This window comes from Taudactylus pleione, unplaced genomic scaffold (assembly GCF_031769625.1).
Source record: "Taudactylus pleione unplaced genomic scaffold, aTauple2 ptg000235l, whole genome shotgun sequence".
Lineage (NCBI taxonomy): Eukaryota > Metazoa > Chordata > Amphibia > Anura > Myobatrachidae > Taudactylus > Taudactylus pleione.
The window spans coordinates 2,448,119-2,466,151 of NW_028284637.1; the positions used below are offsets into that span (position 1 = coordinate 2,448,119).

Consider the following 18,033-nt stretch of genomic DNA (forward strand, 5'->3'; position numbering starts at 1 on the left):
ACGGAAAAACCGGTGACCAGGTCAAAGTCCATCTGCAGTATAGGTGCGACAGGGCGGGAGTCCTGTGGAACCCTATGGACTTCGTAGAAATAGCGATAACAAAGGTAAGTTCTTACAATCTCTTATTTTCTACCTCAGGGTCCATAGGGTATCCACAGGATACCTTGGGGGTGTCCCAAAGCAGTATCCTTTAAGGGTGGGGACGCTCCTTTGCTGTAAGGAGAATCCGCTGCCCGAAGGAAGCATCCTGAGAGGCGAAGGTATCAAATCCACAATACCTCACAAAGGTATGGACAGAAGACCACGTGGCTGCCTTGCACAGCTGAACTGCAGATTCACCACGGCGAGCTGCCCATGAAGGACCCACAGGCCGAGTAGAGTGAGCTTTAAGAGAGGATGGTACAGACAGGCCCTCATGAATGTAAGCCTCAGAAATTGCCATGCCAATCCATCCTGCTAAAGTTTGCTTAGTGGAAGGCCAACCCGTCTTATAGAAACCATAGAGGACAAACAGAGAGTCCGATTTCCTAAATGAACTGGTACGGTCAACATAAATCCTTAAGGCCCGTACCACATCCAAGGAGGCCTCACCAGCAGATAGGTGTGGGGAATTGAAGGCCGGTACTATAATTCCTCATTGATGTGGAAACTAGATACCACCTTAGGTAGGAACCTAGGACGAGTGCGCAACACTGCCCTATCCCTATGAAAAATTAGAAATGGGGGGCGACATGAGAGAGCCCCCAAATCTGACACTCTTATGGCCGAAGCAATGACCAGAAGAAACACAGTCTAAGCTGTGAGCCATTTTAGATCCAATGAGCCCAATAGTTCAAATGGCGGTCCTTGGAGAGCCCTAAGGACCACAGCCAAGTCCCAAGGAGGCACAGGTGGAACAAAGGTAGGCTGTATGCGAAGTACGCCTTGCATAAAGGTGTTGACATCAGGAAGTGTAGCAATCCTAAGCTGAAATCACACTGAGAGGGCAGAAACCTGCACCTTCAGTGAAGCAAGGCGAAGACCGTGATCTAAGCCCACCTGTAGGAAAGCCAAAATCCTGGATATCCTAAAAACCTGAGGATCATATCCTCTAAGTCGACACCATTCAAAGAAAGTATGCCAAACTCGGTGGTAAATTCTTGCAGAAGATGGCTTCCGAGCTCTGAGCATGGTGGTAACAACAGAGCTGAAAAAACCCCTGGACCTCAAGAGGGCAGTCTCAACAGCCACACCGTCAAAGACAGACGGCCCAGGTCCGGTTGATGGCAAGGACCTTGAGACAACAGGTCCGGACATAGAGGCAACAGCACTGGAGTATCTATGGATAGGCTCCTGAGATCTGAGTACCAGTGCCGTCTGGGCCACGATGGAGCTATCAGCAGGAGCGTGCCGCCTTCTTGCTTAAATCTGCGAATCACTTGAGGAAGAAGGAAGAACGGAGGGAAGAGGTACGCAAACTGGAAGGTCCACCTGACCGACAGGGCATCTACTAGAAGCGCCTTTGCGTCTCTTGTTCTTGACCCGTACACAGGCAGCTTGTTGTTGTGTCGGGAGGCTATGGGATCTATCTCTGGAAGGCCCCACTTATTGAGATAGGCCCCACTTATTCACCAGTAGCTGTACCGCATGTCGCGGTCCGCTGTCCCTGGTGGTCTAGTGGAAGGCGCAGGATCAGTACCTGGCCCCACGCGCAGCCGGTCCCCAGGGCGCCCCCTGCCTGGGGATCCAAAGGACTGTGTTACCGACAGGTGCCCGCCGCGGGACCCCGCCGCTTACCTGCCCCCTTGAATCCGGCCACAGTCCTGGTAATCCAGGGTTACCGCTAGCTGTGACCCCAGATACCTACCAGCATCCCCGGATCAGTACCGGCGTTCTGGTCCGGGCGGGGTGTAGGAGCGACAGCATGATGTCAGTACTGTCTGTCCATGCTGTACAGCTCATCTTGTGCAGCCACAGCTACTCTTTGAAGAAACTTCAGGGGCCATATTACTGCCCCCCTCTGTGAACGTGATCCGACTCCCGGCTGGACACCCACGAAACTGATATGCGTTGGCTCGGGGGGCGGGGTATAGGAGAGGGATCCCGGTGCATCCTGGGAGGCTGAAAATTGCCTGACATCATCACCTATACCCTAAGTTATCCTGTGGATACCCTATGGACCCTGAAGTAGAAAATAGATTTAGCTAAGCTCTAGAACAGCCACCTCATTTGCTTAAATACATTGGAGGGAGCCATTTTGTAGACTCAATCAATATGGAGCCCATCAATTTAACAGGAACTAATGCCATCACTGAAGCAAAAAGTGGTGATTATTGCTTCAGTCCAAAAGTATTCCTTTGCTGTTAAATGCTGACTGAGGATTCTTTAGATGTTATCGGCTTTACATTTATTGCTTAAAAATATTAATCAAAAGCAAATTTTATATGTAACTCACAAGTATAGGCCTTTCTCCAGAGAAATCAGCTGTTTCATCGGAGTTAAGATTTCTCGCTATCTAATGGGTTACTGCCGGCAGTAGGTACACGGACCCGAAAAAACAGCCTCTGTATCACATTTCGTACAGTGAGGACGCAGTTGAATGGATCACGCAGACTCCTGATGTTCGGGAATCTGCGCATGTGTTGCACCCGTACTGCTCATGTGCGGTCTCCCATTCAGATCGGCAACAGACTGTCAGTGAATGGCAGTCTGCTGCCTTTTCTAGGTGGGGAGGGGGTGGCGACAGCCTTCGTTTCCCAAAACAGAGGGAAGACGAGGCCAGGATCTCCGTCAGCTGACAGAGATTTCCTGACCTTTTGTTGTGCATCTGCGGCAGCCGGCTTTGCTTGACCCAATAGGTCACTTAGGCTGGCGGAGGATCACGCAGATAATACAATGCTGCATTGAACAACACAACTCGGATCAGTAATGCACGCAGGAGGCGTGACCCCTCTTGCTGCTTTACCATATTAGAGCCATCGCAGCTGCTACCATGTTAACAGCTGCGATAGCTAGTGCGTCCTCTGTTGAATTAGGCCCAGTATTACATATTGGACAAGTGTCCTATGATAATAAAGCAATCCAAAAACGTGAATGTACAGTATAATTGTAATCAAAAAGCATACGCAGCGCCTGATAAAGAGGTGCACGCCATTGCAGCCGCGACCACGTCATTCGCCGCAGCACGACTGAATCTTTATGCTAATGACACGGTTGAAGGACTTCGTACAGAGACGCCCATCTGCTGCGCATTAAGACGCAACATCAGACACACCATCAAACCCTGCCCCAGCCCTATGGATGCATAAGACGCCTTCGCTGAACGCGATACACCCATGTCTGTCTAGCCACCACTCTGTTACCACCCTCAAGCGCCCATTGAAATTGCCTCTCTTTGTGTCCAAAGGGTCGCATGAGCAGTGCCGCTCAGACACATGCACAGACTGAAAGCATCTGCGGCTGGCATGCGGCACTGACACAGAGCCCACCTCTGAGTCAGCCCCACAATGTCAGTGACACACAATAAGCCTGATTCTTAGTCAGATGCTGCAGCGTTCCGTGTCTGCGTCATTTTGCCCGTATTGCTTCTGCAACTTTGTGCAAATACCGATACAAGCCCTGCCCTGGTGTACACCCATGTGCAAGGACTCAGGCACCCATTATGAGCCTCTTTAGAGGCTGAAATACAGCTTGGTATGCCTTCAGACACAACCATCAGTCGCAACATTGAAACCTGCACCAGCTCCATGCTAGGTGCAAATTGCCCCTCAGAGGGGTGAGGGGGTAATATATGTCGAGGGTCATAATGTTGTCATTCCTCATGTCAACATGAGAATGTCAATGTTGACCATGTAGAGTGTGATGAAATATCGTTAGAATGACAACAGGTCAAGGATTCAAGTCAGTGACTGGGTACGGGCAGAGAGCTCAATAAAATATGACAACATACAGTAGGTAACTTATAAGCTTCCTGCATAGACAAACCTGCTCCGAAACGGAAAGACGGGCAAAACCAAACACTTTTCACGGTTCGTTCTTCATTAATGGAAAAATTCTCCACAACGTAGAAATGATACGGAAGTTTTTTTTTGTTTGTTTTTTTAATTTAAAGTCATAATTCCTGAATATAAAATCAATGACATGCCACTGACTAGTACACAGAGTACTTAGCATATGGTCTCCAAGATCCAGCCATCACATGTTGGCAAACTTAGTAATCATGAACGGTTATTAAGCAGTAGGCAAATTCCTCATGGGACTTTTTCATTAACCTTCTTTTACATCTCTTAATTATATATCCCTTCTCTTTCAATTTGAAGCTAGAGGTTTAATTTAAAAGACAGTACCCACATCCTCTAAAGATCACTTCCACATTAAAAAGAAAAGAACTGTAACAGAGAGAAATCCAATTTAGTACCACAAACCAATATACTTATCCCTGAGCAAGCAGATGGTTAAGCCACACAATCATCGTTCTGGCTTTAACATTTCATTGCCGTTTTTACGTACTTGATAAATAGAACAAAATTGAAAAAAAAATAAAATAACAGTAAATAAATGATCTGACCTGGATCTGGGCTTTAAATGTCTCAGGTTACTGCACAATTTCTCTTTCAATTTAATCCAATCCTGTATTTTATTAACTGTATTTCTATTGGATTTTCAATATCAATGACATAAGCAAAGAGATAACGACAGAATAAAATTATATAAACAAGACTTTAATAATATAAGAAGCAAGACCAACTAACATACAGGATAAACAGTAAAGTATATTTGCCTACTCTCCTAGACTATCCGCCAGACTCCCAAATGTTGTGGAGCTCTCCCGGATTCTCGGGAGTGTAGACCATCCTCCCAGGTCTTCAGTTAAGTGATATATATTGTGGGGGGCGGTACAGGGCGACAGTGAGCCTTGTGCTGTTCCTGCCCCCTAAACCCATAACCCTTAGTTACAGCCCTGGGCAGTGCCCACTGGGGAGAAAAGCAGCTACATGTTGATCAGTTATGTAGTGCCACACCCCTCACCTATCCAGAGGGACGGATTAAAAAGTTGCCAAATGTACAATAAAGCACTGCAAATACAGCTGAAAAGGCTCAATGCAGATAGCAGCACAAAATATAACAGCAATTTCAGATATCTGATAATAGATGTATAGATGTGTCCGCATTCCCTGATGAGTTTTTGGTGCGAGTTACTTGGCACGACTTAAGAGGCTCCGCCTTGAGTAGCGTATTCTATACTTTAAGTACTTTTTCTGAAATTTTGCATCTTATTCGCATTATAGCCACATACAAAGTCGCTCACAGTGTATTATGCACCCTAGATTAGTACTTTGCCACGAAGGCAAAAAGTCGCAGATTAAGCATAACAATACATGGTGGAGGTATGGCACAGACGCTCGTATCAGAACTCTGTCTTTTGCCTGTTGTACCCAGATGAGCAACTCCGTTATACACTGAAGTATATGAAATGCCAGAACCGTCTGTCAGTGTACACATGCAGTGCACTTTTGTCGCATAAGCTGTACAACCAAGACGCATATTTTTGGAAGAAGTCTCTGGTGATCTTCTGGCAATCATTAGTTACTGATGATCACACGTACAGATGTGTCCTGTCCTCATACACCTAGCCTAAATACGCCATGTGGTGCCAGACGCCTAGCGCCTAGACTTTTCGCCTATATCACGTATTTTAGCTGCAGAAACTTATCGTGCGCGCCCCCGCTATTTACCGTATTCAATTCCACAACACGCGAAAACGCAACCCGGCGAAGGCAAAAAGTTCTGTCAGAATTGGGGGAAATCAGCCTAAAAAAAACCCTAAAATATGCACTAACTTTGGGGTACAATGTACATTCCCCCAAATAGCCCTAATGAAGCTATTTGGGGTACTTAAGGTGTGTAAGTAGTCCTGACAAATTTAGGGTGCTTGAAAATTAGTGCAAGCATGGTTTAAAGTCGCTAAAGTAAACTTTAAAAAAAACACAAAAAACGCACCTGAAGCAAGCACCTACAATCAAAAAAACACCTCACCCCTACTTGCAGACCCCCCTAAAGTCTATATCGCTAGTTTTTTAAGTTTGTACCCCCACTTTGCATTTTTTCGCCCCCTTTTTCTAAGTCATTTTTACTAGTGTTCCTCTATTTTTTTATTTTTTGTTTTTACGCAGTTATCCTTTGGGGGGCTGTCCCAAGGGTGCAGAGTGGTTTTCCAACATTTGCACCCGAAAATAGTGATTTTCCAACTTTTTTTCTCCACCTATTTATATAGGTGAATTTTTTTCGCTTATTACATTGCATTGCGTTTTCGCGTGTGCGAAAAGAGTTTGCAATTGAATACGGAGAAAAGTTTCCACCTGGCGAAAAGTCACAATTGGCGATACTTTTTCGCGGCTAATTGAATACGGGCCCAAGGTTGGTACTTTCAGCCATATTCAATTAGAGGCGAAGTTTTCCCCTGTCCGACTGTTCGCTTTATTCGCCTGTTTCAGAGGCGAATTTATTCCGTGCTCGTCCCCGCTTTTCTCCTATTTCAATTGCAAAACAGGCGAAAACGGAAATAGGCGAATGCGGAACAGGTGGAAAGTACTGAAAGAATTGGGGAAATCAGTCTGTACCCCAGAAAAAGATGCACTAACATAGGGAATCAATATAGATGTGTACTAATAGCCCTAATAAAACTATTTTGCGTACTTAAGTTGTGTAAATTACTTGCTATTAGCGTCTCTGTAAAAGTGGTGAAGAATGGCATAAAGCTGTAGTTTTTGGTGAAAATAAGTAGTCCTGTCAAATTTGGGGTGCTTGAAAATGGGTGCTAGCATGTTTTTATGTCTCTAAAGTGAACTTTTAAAAAACGTGAAAAATCCACCTGCTGCATGCACCTGCAATCCCAAAAACACCTGACCCATACTTGTGGACCCCCAAGAAGTCTTTTTCGCTACTTTTAATGTTTATCCCCCCACTTTTTAAATTTTCACCCCAAAAATGACATGTCTTTTTTGGGGTGTTCTTAGGTGTTAGTTTCTATTTTTTTGAGTATTTGTCCTTTTGGGGGCTGTCCCAAGGGGTCTGAGTTGTTTCCCCACGTTTGCACCCCAAAATAAAGATTTTGCATTTCTTTTCACCAGCTATTGATTGGAGAATCATTTTTGGAGAAATGTTTCCACTTAGGCGAAATTGTCCTGGAATTGAATTTGGCGAATTTTTTTTAGGCTAATTTTTCACAGAAAAACAGGCGAATATGGCTTTTCGCCTCTAATTGAATTCCCCTCTTAATCTCCGTCCACTTTATCTTTCTCCAAGGCTTAGCACATTGACCCCTGTGTAGCTACTAGTGTACTATATACTGTATTTAGTATTTGTATTTTTGTCAACAAGGAATTAGTATAAAGTAGCAGATTAAGATCACAATCAAAATATGGATCATGAATAGCAAATCGGTGAAATTTAACATGGAGAATTTAATCGATCCTCCGACGGATTGCAGAACATCGATGGCCGCTGGTCGGAAATACCAGCTGTCCGGTCACAGATTAGGCCCATTATCATTCGGTCATTTGACCCAACTACCGAAGAACCACATGTGTGGCCAAAGAGGATACAAAACAAGTCCTTTCTTTCATCGTGCAATGTCAGCAAATAAGTGTGTGACGAACTTTATCACCCACCACAAAGCCACATTTTCTCAAAGGAAGTAATAGAAATAAACAATAAAACAATATGAAAGGATAACAATCTTGGAAAGAGCCAAAGCAGCTGTCCCATTTGCAAATATATTATTCAGTGTAAAGTGACAAGGGTATAAATAGAAAGAGCATTGATACAAGAATAACACTGAGTGAAAAAAATGCCTATGTGGCACACACATGTTCTGGTTTACTCATTCAGCTGGAGAAGTAGCAGTAAGTTATCATGGAATGGAAGCAATAAATACCTGAAGTACTCACAGCTGTAGAATAAGGGTTGTGAATTCCAGTGTTCTCAGCCCAGCAGCCACATCCATACAGAGCAGCCTGTAAACAAGACACATTGAGCTGAGACATTATCAAGTGTAAATGGAGCTTTCCGTTGACACGTTTGTAACGATAGGTACTTTATGACAGAAAAGTATCACAAAATAGCAAACGCTACGAAGCATAATCTCATTGAGACCATAGTCAAGAAAAATTATCACTTTTTTCTTTATATATCTATAACTTCAGGTTGATAACCAAAGCATCTCGTAAGGGTCAAAAAATAGAGTTGAATTATATTACTGTGGTTATAAAAGGTTAATTGGCTTATGTAACATTTTACAATGGACAGACACCATCGGTTTAAAGAACAGCAGTTGCTCATACACAGTGCAGGCGGCCATTTTGAGGGCAGAGGGCAGGCGGCCATTTTGTAGGCTGAACCAACACCCATTAGGATGCAGCCTCAATTTATAATCACAGTATGTCTTAAATAAGCTAATGCATTTTAATTCACTTTCATAAATGTCCTAACATTTATTTATTAACATTTACTTCTATAGCGGGAGCATATGCTGTTGCGCTTTACTATTGGGGACAAAACAGGAGTAAAACAAGACTGGGCAATAATAGACAAACATTTCCATTGATTATTATTAGAATTAACAGTCAAAAACATCACTACATCAAAAAGCAATAGATGGAGTCCAAAAGTAATAAAGGAAGCCCTCATTATAGAATCAGTGTCCAATAGGGAAAAACTTCTATCTCAAGACACATAAAGAAATCAATCAGTATGCACACAGTGTAATAGGAAGTCACTCTTTCTGCCAGTATGTTATGTTAGCAACTTCAATCTGTTATTTGTTTCATGGCCACCCACCTTACACAACCCTCCTACAAATCGTGGAATGAAGTGTATTTCCAACCATGGGAATTTGGTATATATTGAATGACAAATAACATTACATTTGGAAGAATGTTCTCTTTCACAGGAAAATAAGATCACTTTCTGGAACAATGTAGGGCAAGAGAACACTGTTAAATGGAGAGTAACTACAGCTTAAGTACTAAATATAATATATATATATATATGCACACATCCATAGTATGACACGGACTGGTGGGCCAAGACAGTAGCAACCTCTAGATCTCCCACAGTACCCTAATAAATGTAATTGCAGTTTAAACCCACATAGAAGAACAATCTGAGCACAATATTAGAAACCGCTCAACATAGCGGGGAATTTTTTTAAATAGAAGTAATTAAAACCTTAGACTCAACATTTTAAAGTGAAATTCCTCCTCCAGAGTAAAAGTACTAGAGTTACTGAAGGGGAATCAAAGAGATTACTATCTAAAGCTAGGTACACACTACACGATATATATCGTCCCGACGCTGACCGGAATAATACATTATAAGGACCGTGCAGTGTGTACACCCGATTGGTCATTCACGAGGGTCGTTCATGGCATCGACCCATCTGATGTTCTGCACGGCAGATGGGTGGATGCAATGAACGGTGCGGTGCTGTTACATGTACCATTTAACAACACATCACTCCGTCATACACCAGATTGTGCAGTGTGTACAGCTCGCGCGATGCTACGATGTGTGGCTATTAAATATCGAGACTGTACTTGTAAAAAATAAACCATACTGTGTGAATTATAAGGGAGTGGGGGAACATAGTACTTGGATTATCTCAAAACGGTTTTGCAAATGTCACCCCTCTCGCACAGATAGTTTGCCGTCACACAGCTTTCAAAGAAGTTGTGTTTTCCTGTGTGTCGTAAAAATGCTTAGTCAAAAGTAGAGCAACGTGTTAATTTAAAATTGTAATTTAATTTGAACAAAACCCCCAATGAATCTTTCTGCAAGGCTTACGGGGCAGATTGTATGTGTATGCATGATTGGGGCAGATTGTGTGTGTATGTATGTGTGTTTGAGTAGCACTAAAGATTTAGTGATGGTCATGAGGATGTCGAAGTTGATGAACATCCTGGAAGGCCTTGCACATCAAAAACAAATGAAAATGTGGAGAGAAATTGAGAAAACTGTTAGAATTGACCATCGACTCAGCATCCGAATGACAGAAGAAATAGTAAACATCGACAATGAAACTGTTAGGCAAGTTCTGCATCAAGATCTTAACATGACAAAAGTTTGTGCTAAGCAAGCATAGAGATAAAGGGAAAACATTCCTAACAATTATTGTAAGGCGCCACAAGGGTCCTGTATCCCCGTACAAATGGGAAAGAACAAAGAACAAGTAGCATGTGGCAAGATTATAGAGAATATAAAATTAAGCATGTGGCTGAAATAAAGATTATTTCGTCATAAAATTAAATAAAAATAAACCAGTAAGATAATTATATTTTATTACAGTGAAAAGTAGAATCCTTTTATATTTTAACAACAAAAGTGTTTTGCTTTTTTTTTGTTTAAAAAAAGCACATTTTATTATTAGCCATGGGGAAGAGAAAATCATATCAAATTCAGGAGCTAATCCAGGAAAGATCGACTTTTACTCAACAGAAATCAGTACTAAATGTTACTGAGCTTTAATTACGTAAGACAAGTATATAGTATTTCCTCCCTGTTTATCCCATCTGTGTCACACCTGTTTGTCTGCGCCTCCCCTGTAGAATGTTAAGCGCTTACGAGCAGGGCCCTCTCCCCTCTTGTGCTTCTCCTTACCCCCCACCAGGGCACCTAACACTTAGTTGCATATCTAGGTGTTATGGTCACTAATGTAGGAATGTATACTATCCATGTCCTTGTCCTATTTTGTACTGTAAGTCACTTGTCAAATTATTTGTTTATGTACTTTGTAAGGCGCTGCGGAACACTTGTGGCGCCATATAAATAAAGGATAATAATAGTAAGTCATTTGTACTGATGCCCGTACCGATTCCTATTGTATTGAAGGTGGTTGACATAGCATTGATAATGTATAATTATTGTTAGCTATATCTTTTATGCTGCTTTATGCACCACAATGCTATGTCAACTACCTTCAAGTGGTCTTACATAATTAAAGATCAACAACTTGATAACTCAGATTTATAAACAGGGCAATTGCTATCATATATTCTAATATGATAGCGATGGGATGTAGTCGGCATCCTGATTGCACACAATGTCTGAAGTCAAAATCCCAGCGCCGGAATCCTGATGGCTGTGATCCCAATTGTAAGTATTAGGCTTAGGGGCTTAAGGGTTAGGCGGCGGAGGGGGGGGTTTAGTGTTAGGCTGCGGGAGGGGAGGGCTACGGGATACTTACCTGCAACTTGCAGAAAATTGGAGTCCCCTGATGGCAGGCTGCAAGCTTAAATGTTTTGATCAAAATATGAACTAAGTCCCAATGTGAGAGGGGTGGGCAGGGTCAGGCTGCAGGGGGAGATGGGGTGTTAGGGTTAAGCTATGGGAGGGGAGGATTAGGTTCAGGCTTCAGGGGTTTGGGGAAGGATACTTACCTGCAACTTGTAGAAAATTGGGGTCCCCTGACTGCGGGCTGCAAGCTTAATTGTTTTGATCAAAATATGAACTGTCCCCATGCTATATATATATATATATATATATATATATATATATATATATATATATATATATATATATATATATATATATATATATATATATAAACATGCACATGCATTATCAGTGGGTTCTTGACCTGAGCCATACAATGTTCTTCTGAAGGGTTTTCTAACAAACTGCATTTTATGAACATAACCCCATCTCCACTAGAGGGAGCCTCCTATGCACACAGAGAGAGACAAATACAGCAACAGCGCTGGCAGTTTCTCTGTGGGTTTTCTTGCAAGCATTATTTCAATTTAAATATGTATTTTATAATTGGAAATGTGTTTTTTTCCTTCACTTGCTACAAAACCATGGAGTTTTCTGTAACTTTTAGTTTAATAAGCAGCATGAACCCATGCTATCCTTATAAATAAGTCACTAAATCTAAAAAACAAGATGATTTACTCTGGAGAGAGATAAACCAATCAGTTTCTAACTTTCAAAGGCTGTGCTAGATAAAGGACAGATTTATTTTGCATTTATTTTTTATGTTGTATTTTGCAAATGTACAGTAGTTTTATTTCACAATTCTTTATAGGATCATTAAGCCTAAGTAGTTTCATTCTCCACTTAGCATGAGGGACAACTCCTTAAATCAGTAGCAAACATGGGGCATGGAGAGAGGATGATTTAGTAAAAGAAAAAACACAAGAAGTCCAGAACAGAGGGTACAATCCGTTCTTCCTCAGCATCTGAAAACTGGGATGTCAAACCACACCAAATCAGTTGCAAAGACCAATCCCTGGCTCCAAACCAGCCCGCAGTAACAAAAAAGGCCAGGTTACCCTGAATTAACACCTATACCCAATGAAGACTTTTTAGTGCTCTTCAGGGTTTCTTTCTGGAATCGGATGCACATTGTGTGGCTTCAATTATCTACAGTAGGTGGCGGAGGCCTGTCACTGCAGCACATACAGTCAGGTGCATAAATATTGGGACATTGACAGAATTTTCATATTTTGGCCTCTATTCACCACCACAATGGCATTGAAATGAAACAAACAAGATGTGCTTTAACTGCAGACTTTCAGATTTAATTTGAGGGTAATTACATCCAAATCAGGGGAACGGTGTAGGAATTACAACGGTTTCTATATGTGCCTCCCACTTTTTAAGGGGCCAAAAGTAATGGGACAAACTAAACAATCCTAAATGTAACTTTCACTTTTTAATACTTTGCAGGCAATTACAGCCTGAAGTCTGGAATGCATAGACATCACCAGACGCTGGGTTTCATCCCTGGTGATGCTCTGCCAGGTCTCTACTGCAATTGTCTTCAGTTCCTGTTTGTTCTTGGGGCATTTTCCCTTCAGTTTTGTCTTCATCAAGTGAAATGCATGCTCAATCGGATTCAGGTCAGGGGATTGACTTGGCCATTGCATAACATTCCACTTTTTAGCCTTAAAAAACTCTTTGGTTGCTTTTGCAGTATGCTTCTGGTCATTGTCCATCTGCACTGTGAAGCACCGTCCAATGAGTTCTGAAGCATTTGACTGAATATGAGCAAATAATATTGCCTGAAACACTTCAGAATTAATTCTGCTGCTTTTGTCAGCAGTCACATCATCAATAAATACAAGGGAACCAGTTCCATTGGCAGCCATACATGCCCACGCCATGACACTACCACCACCATGCTTCACTGATGAGGTGGTATGTTTTGGATCATGAGCAGTTCCTTTCCTTCTCCATACTCTTCTCTTCCCATCACTCTGGTACAAGTTGATCTTTATCTCATCTGTCCATAGGATGTTGTTCTAGAACTGTAATGGCTTTTTTAGATGTTGTTTGGCAAACTCTAATCTGGTCTTCCTGTTTTTGTGGCTCACCAATGGTTTACATCTTGTAGTGAACCCTCTATATTCACTCTTGTGAAGTCTTCTCTTGATCGTTGACTTTGGCACATATACACCTACCTCCTGGAGAGTGTTCTTGATTTGGCCAACTGTTGTGAAGGGGTTTTTCTTCACCAGGGAAATAATTCTTCTGTCATCCACCACAGTTGTTTTCCGTGGTCTTCTGGGTCTTTTGGTTTTGTTGAGCTCTCCGGTGCATTCTTTCTTTTTAAGAATGTTCCAAACAGTTGATTTGGCCACACCTAATGTTTTTGCTATCTCTCTGATGGGTTTGTTTTGATTTTTCAGCATAATGATGGCTTGCTTCACTGATAGTGACAGCTCTTTGGATCTCATATTGAGAGTCGACAGCAACTGATTCCAAATGCAAATGTCACACCTAGAATCAACTCCAGACCTTTTACCTGCTTAATTGATAATGAAAATATGAGATATGGTAAGAACTTACCCTTGTTATCTCTATTTCTACGAAGTCCATAGGGTTCCACAGGATACCTTGGGGTATAGGTGTGACGTCAGTCGCAGGGCACCAAAGAGTTAAGCTTTCAGCCTCCCAGGATGCAATAGGTCCCCCTCCTATACCCCGCCCCCGGGCCAAGGCACCTCAGTTAGTTACCAAGCCATAGGCCGGAGGAGGAGAAGGAAGAGAGAGAACAAAGATCTGGACACATACAAGAATCACATTCTCACCAGAGGGAGACGGAAAACCGGTGACCAGAGCAAAGCCCATCTGCAGCACAGGTGCGACAGGGCGGGAGTCCTGTGGAACCCTATGGACTTTGTAGAAATAGAGATAACAAGGGTAAGTTCTTACCATATCTCATATTTTCTACTTCAGGGTCCATAGGGTATCCACAGGATACCTTGGGGATGTCCCAAAGCAGTATCCTTTAAGGGTGGGGACGCTCCTGTGCAGAAAGGAGAATCCGCCGCCCGAAGGAAGCATCCTGAGAGGCGAAGGTGTCAAACTTGTAATACCTCACGAAGGTATGGACAGAAGACCACGTAGCAGCCTTGCAGATCTGAACTGCCGAGGCACCACGTCGAGCTGCCCACGAAGGACCCACAGACCTAGTGGAATGAGCCTTCAGAGAAGGAGGGACCGGTAGGCCTTCATGAAGATAAGCTTCAGAAATAGCCATACGGATCCAGGCTGCCAAAGTTTGCTTTGAAGCAGGCCAACCCTTTTTACAGAAGCCATAGAGGACAACAAAGCGTCCGACTTCCTAAACGAAGAAGTGCGGTCAACATAAGTCCTTAAGGCCCGCACAACATCCAAAGAGGCCTCACCCACGGAAAGACCCGGTGAGTTAAAGGCCGGAACAACTATTTCCTCGTTAACATGAAACTGGGAAACAACTTTGGGAAGAAACTCGGGCCAAGTGCGGAGCACTGCCCTGTTCCCATGAAAAACCAAGAAAGGGGGTCTACAAGAAAGAGCCCCTAACTCAGAAACACGTCTGGCCGAAGCAACGGCCAGAAGGAAAACAGTCTTAGCTGTTAGCCATTTAATATCCACTGAGCCCAGTGGTTCAAACGGCGTTCCTTGGAGAGCCCTCAGGACCACAGCCAAATCCCAAGGCGCCACAGGTGGAACAAAGGGCGGCTGAATACGGAGAACACCTTGCATAAAGGTGCGCACATCTGGGATTGTAGCAATCCTACGGTGAAACCAGACAGATAGGGCCGAAACCTGTACCTTCAAAGAAGCAAGGCGAAGCTCATGATCTAGTCCCGCTTGCAGGAAGGCGAGAATCCGAGACAGACGAAACTCCCGCGGTGCATAACCTCTCGGTCGACACCACTGGAAGAACGTATGCCACACGCGATGGTATATCCTCGCGGAAGACGGTTTCCGAGCTCGTAACATGGTACGCACCACAGAGCTGGAAAACCCCCGGGACCTCAGCATGGCCGTCTCAACAGCCACGCCGCCAAAGACAGCCGAGTCAGGTCCGGGTGAAGACAAGGACCCTGAGACAGAAGGTCCGGTCGTAGCGGCAACCGCAGAGGACTGTCCACGGACAGACCCTGAAGGTCTGAGAACCAGTGCCGTCTGGGCCACGCGGGAGCCAGGCGTCTCTGCGGCTGGTATCTTTTGCCAGGTTGTTTCCACGCCTCCTCTAAATGGTCCACCAACTGACCCGAAAGAGGAAAGACTGTGGCATCGCCCTTCACATCTTTGAAAAAGGCATACTTAGATTTAGCCGCTGGGGGAACTTCGTCCTCAATCACCAAGGCTGTGCGGACCGCCCGAATAAGTCCAGGAATATATACTTTGGACTTAGCATCAGCGTCCTTAGTATGGAGAGGTTCCTGATCGTAAGGATCCAGAATCTCCCCATCATCAGACGTCCCTTCGTCATCCTCATAAGGAGCGGACAGAGACGCCACCGGCCTTTTATGAGGCCGCATCACAGACTCCCCTTGCAACACATCCGACAAGTGCTGTACAGAACTCGTCAGGGAGTTAACCCACGCTGGCTCCTGAGAACCCGGGAGCGGGGTAATAGGGAGACTGTGGGGTACCACCGATTGTCGTGGGAACCCCTGCATGGGTGACGACACCACAGACTGCTAGGGCAAACCCATCGGAGTAAACGCCGGCTGCGGAGCTAACTGGCCCACTAAAGCTGTTAACGCCTGAGCGAAACAAGCCCAGGGCGGCTCCTGTACCGGTGCTGTAACCGTAATAGGCCGCGCCATGGACAAACACTGCCGGCAAAGGCCCTCCGCGCTACCCTCCCCCTCCGCTAACGGTACTTTGCACGTGGTACACTGTAGCCGGAGGGGAAAATCACTTTCAGACATGATGGCACCACGTATGTGACCTCTCTCACCAATTAAGTATTAAATAGGCGAGAGACCACCCTGCAGCACCGCACCGCAAGGGCTTTAGCAGAAAGAACAGGGACAGTAATTAAGCTGACAGTTTAGAGAAGAAAAGTTACAGGCAGCGCTAGCACAGTCACATACAATGCAGAGAAATAACAATTCCTGCACTAACAGCGCTGATCACTCAACTACACAGACACAGGGCCTGGTAGGACACTACGCTGCATACACAGACCTGAGCCACAGCGGAGGAGAGGTATGCGTGGGGACCCAGACCACGATGCTTCCTTCCAGACTTCCAGCAGCGTTCACCATGCGTTGCAGAGAAGATGGCCACCGAGGAGCAGAGAGAAGCTGGCCTGGGGGAGGAGCGCTGACACAGGACCAGTCAGCACAGTGCAGAGAGGGCTGTGTGCAGCGGGGGAGGCGCCGGCTGTGAGACAGGGAAGGCGCGCTCCCCTGGCATGCATTTAACCCCTGGGACGCCGCAGCGCTACCGCTCTGCTGCGGTCCGCTGTCCCAGGGGGTAGTGGAAGCGCAGGTTGGTCGCCTGGCTCCACGCTGCAGCCAATCCCCAGGGAGCCCCCTGCCTGGGGACTTAGGACCATGTGATCAGCGGGGACCCACCGCGGGACCCCGCTGCTTACCTCTGTCCCCCTTGAATCCGGCCATGGTCCGGAGCATCTGGGGTCACCGCTAGCTGTGACCCCAGACGCCCACCAGCATCCCCGGATCAGTACCGGCGTTCTGGTACCGGCGGGGTGTAGGGAAGACAGCATGGACGTCAGGACTGACTGTCCATGCTGTTCATCCAGATGTGCAGCCACAGCTGCATGAAGAAAAAGCTTCAGGGGCTCTTCTAGCCCCCACTCCAACAGGTGCACCCGACTCCGGCCGGGCACCAAACTAAACTGAGGTGCCTTGGCCCGGGGGCGGGGTATAGGAGGGGGACCTAGTGCATCCTGTGAGGCTGAAAGCTTAACTCTTTGGTGCCCTGCGACTGACGTCACACCTATACCCCAGGGTATCCTGTGGATACCCTATGTACCCTGAAGCAGAAATAGCGAGGGAATAGCGCACACCTGTCCATGAAATAGCTTTTGAGTTGATAGTCCCATTACTTTTGGCACCTTAAAAAGTGGGAGGCACATATAGAAACCCTCAAATTAAATCTGAAAGTCTGCAGTTAAAGCACATCTTGTTTGTTTCATTTCAAAGCCATTGTGGTGGTGAATAGAGGCCAAAATATGAAAATTCTGTCAAAGTGCCAATATTTATGCACCTGAATGTACCTTGTGTCATTTCTGATAAGTTTCCTCTGTCTAGCTTCATTAAAATATACAAAAATTGTTATCAACTATTTTTGGAGTAATCAGGAATTAGATCATACCTGACATTATAACTTACAGAAGTCGATTCAATTAGCCACGAGCGGCAGAATGTGCTGTAGTAACGGCATGTAAAAACCAACACTGGCATATCAATTCTACCCGATCTCAACCCTAAACTTGCAGATGTTTGCAAGCAGCCCTACGTGGCTATTGTGAGTGCCTCATATGCGCGTACTTACTGGTTGGGCGAGCCGCCTCATTGCTAATTAAATTGGCCTCATGAGCCTGTATTTAATTTTCCATGATGTTCATCTGCACACATTTTGGTAGAATACAGTACCCCAAAATGTTGGTGGCTACAGAGGGCGGACGTTTCACTTGCACTTTCCGGCCATCAGCGCTAAATGAATCAGATCATGAAATGGTTTTATCTACACAAACGGGGAAAATATATCAAAATAAATAAAAGGATTAACTATTTCGACTTG

At 44.6% G+C, this 18,033-nt stretch overlaps 1 protein-coding gene across 1 annotated transcript in view; it reads right to left on the minus strand.

Annotated features, from left to right (window-relative positions):
- The window catches only part of TASP1 (taspase 1), a 191,395-nt gene that overhangs the window by 74,079 nt on the left and 99,283 nt on the right, over window positions 1–18,033 (minus strand). Inside the window, exon 11 of the mRNA XM_088479452.1 lies at window positions 7,916–7,994. Coding sequence (XP_088335578.1) covers window positions 7,916–7,994 — 79 coding nt within the window. The remainder of the gene's footprint in view (window positions 1–7,915; window positions 7,995–18,033) is intronic.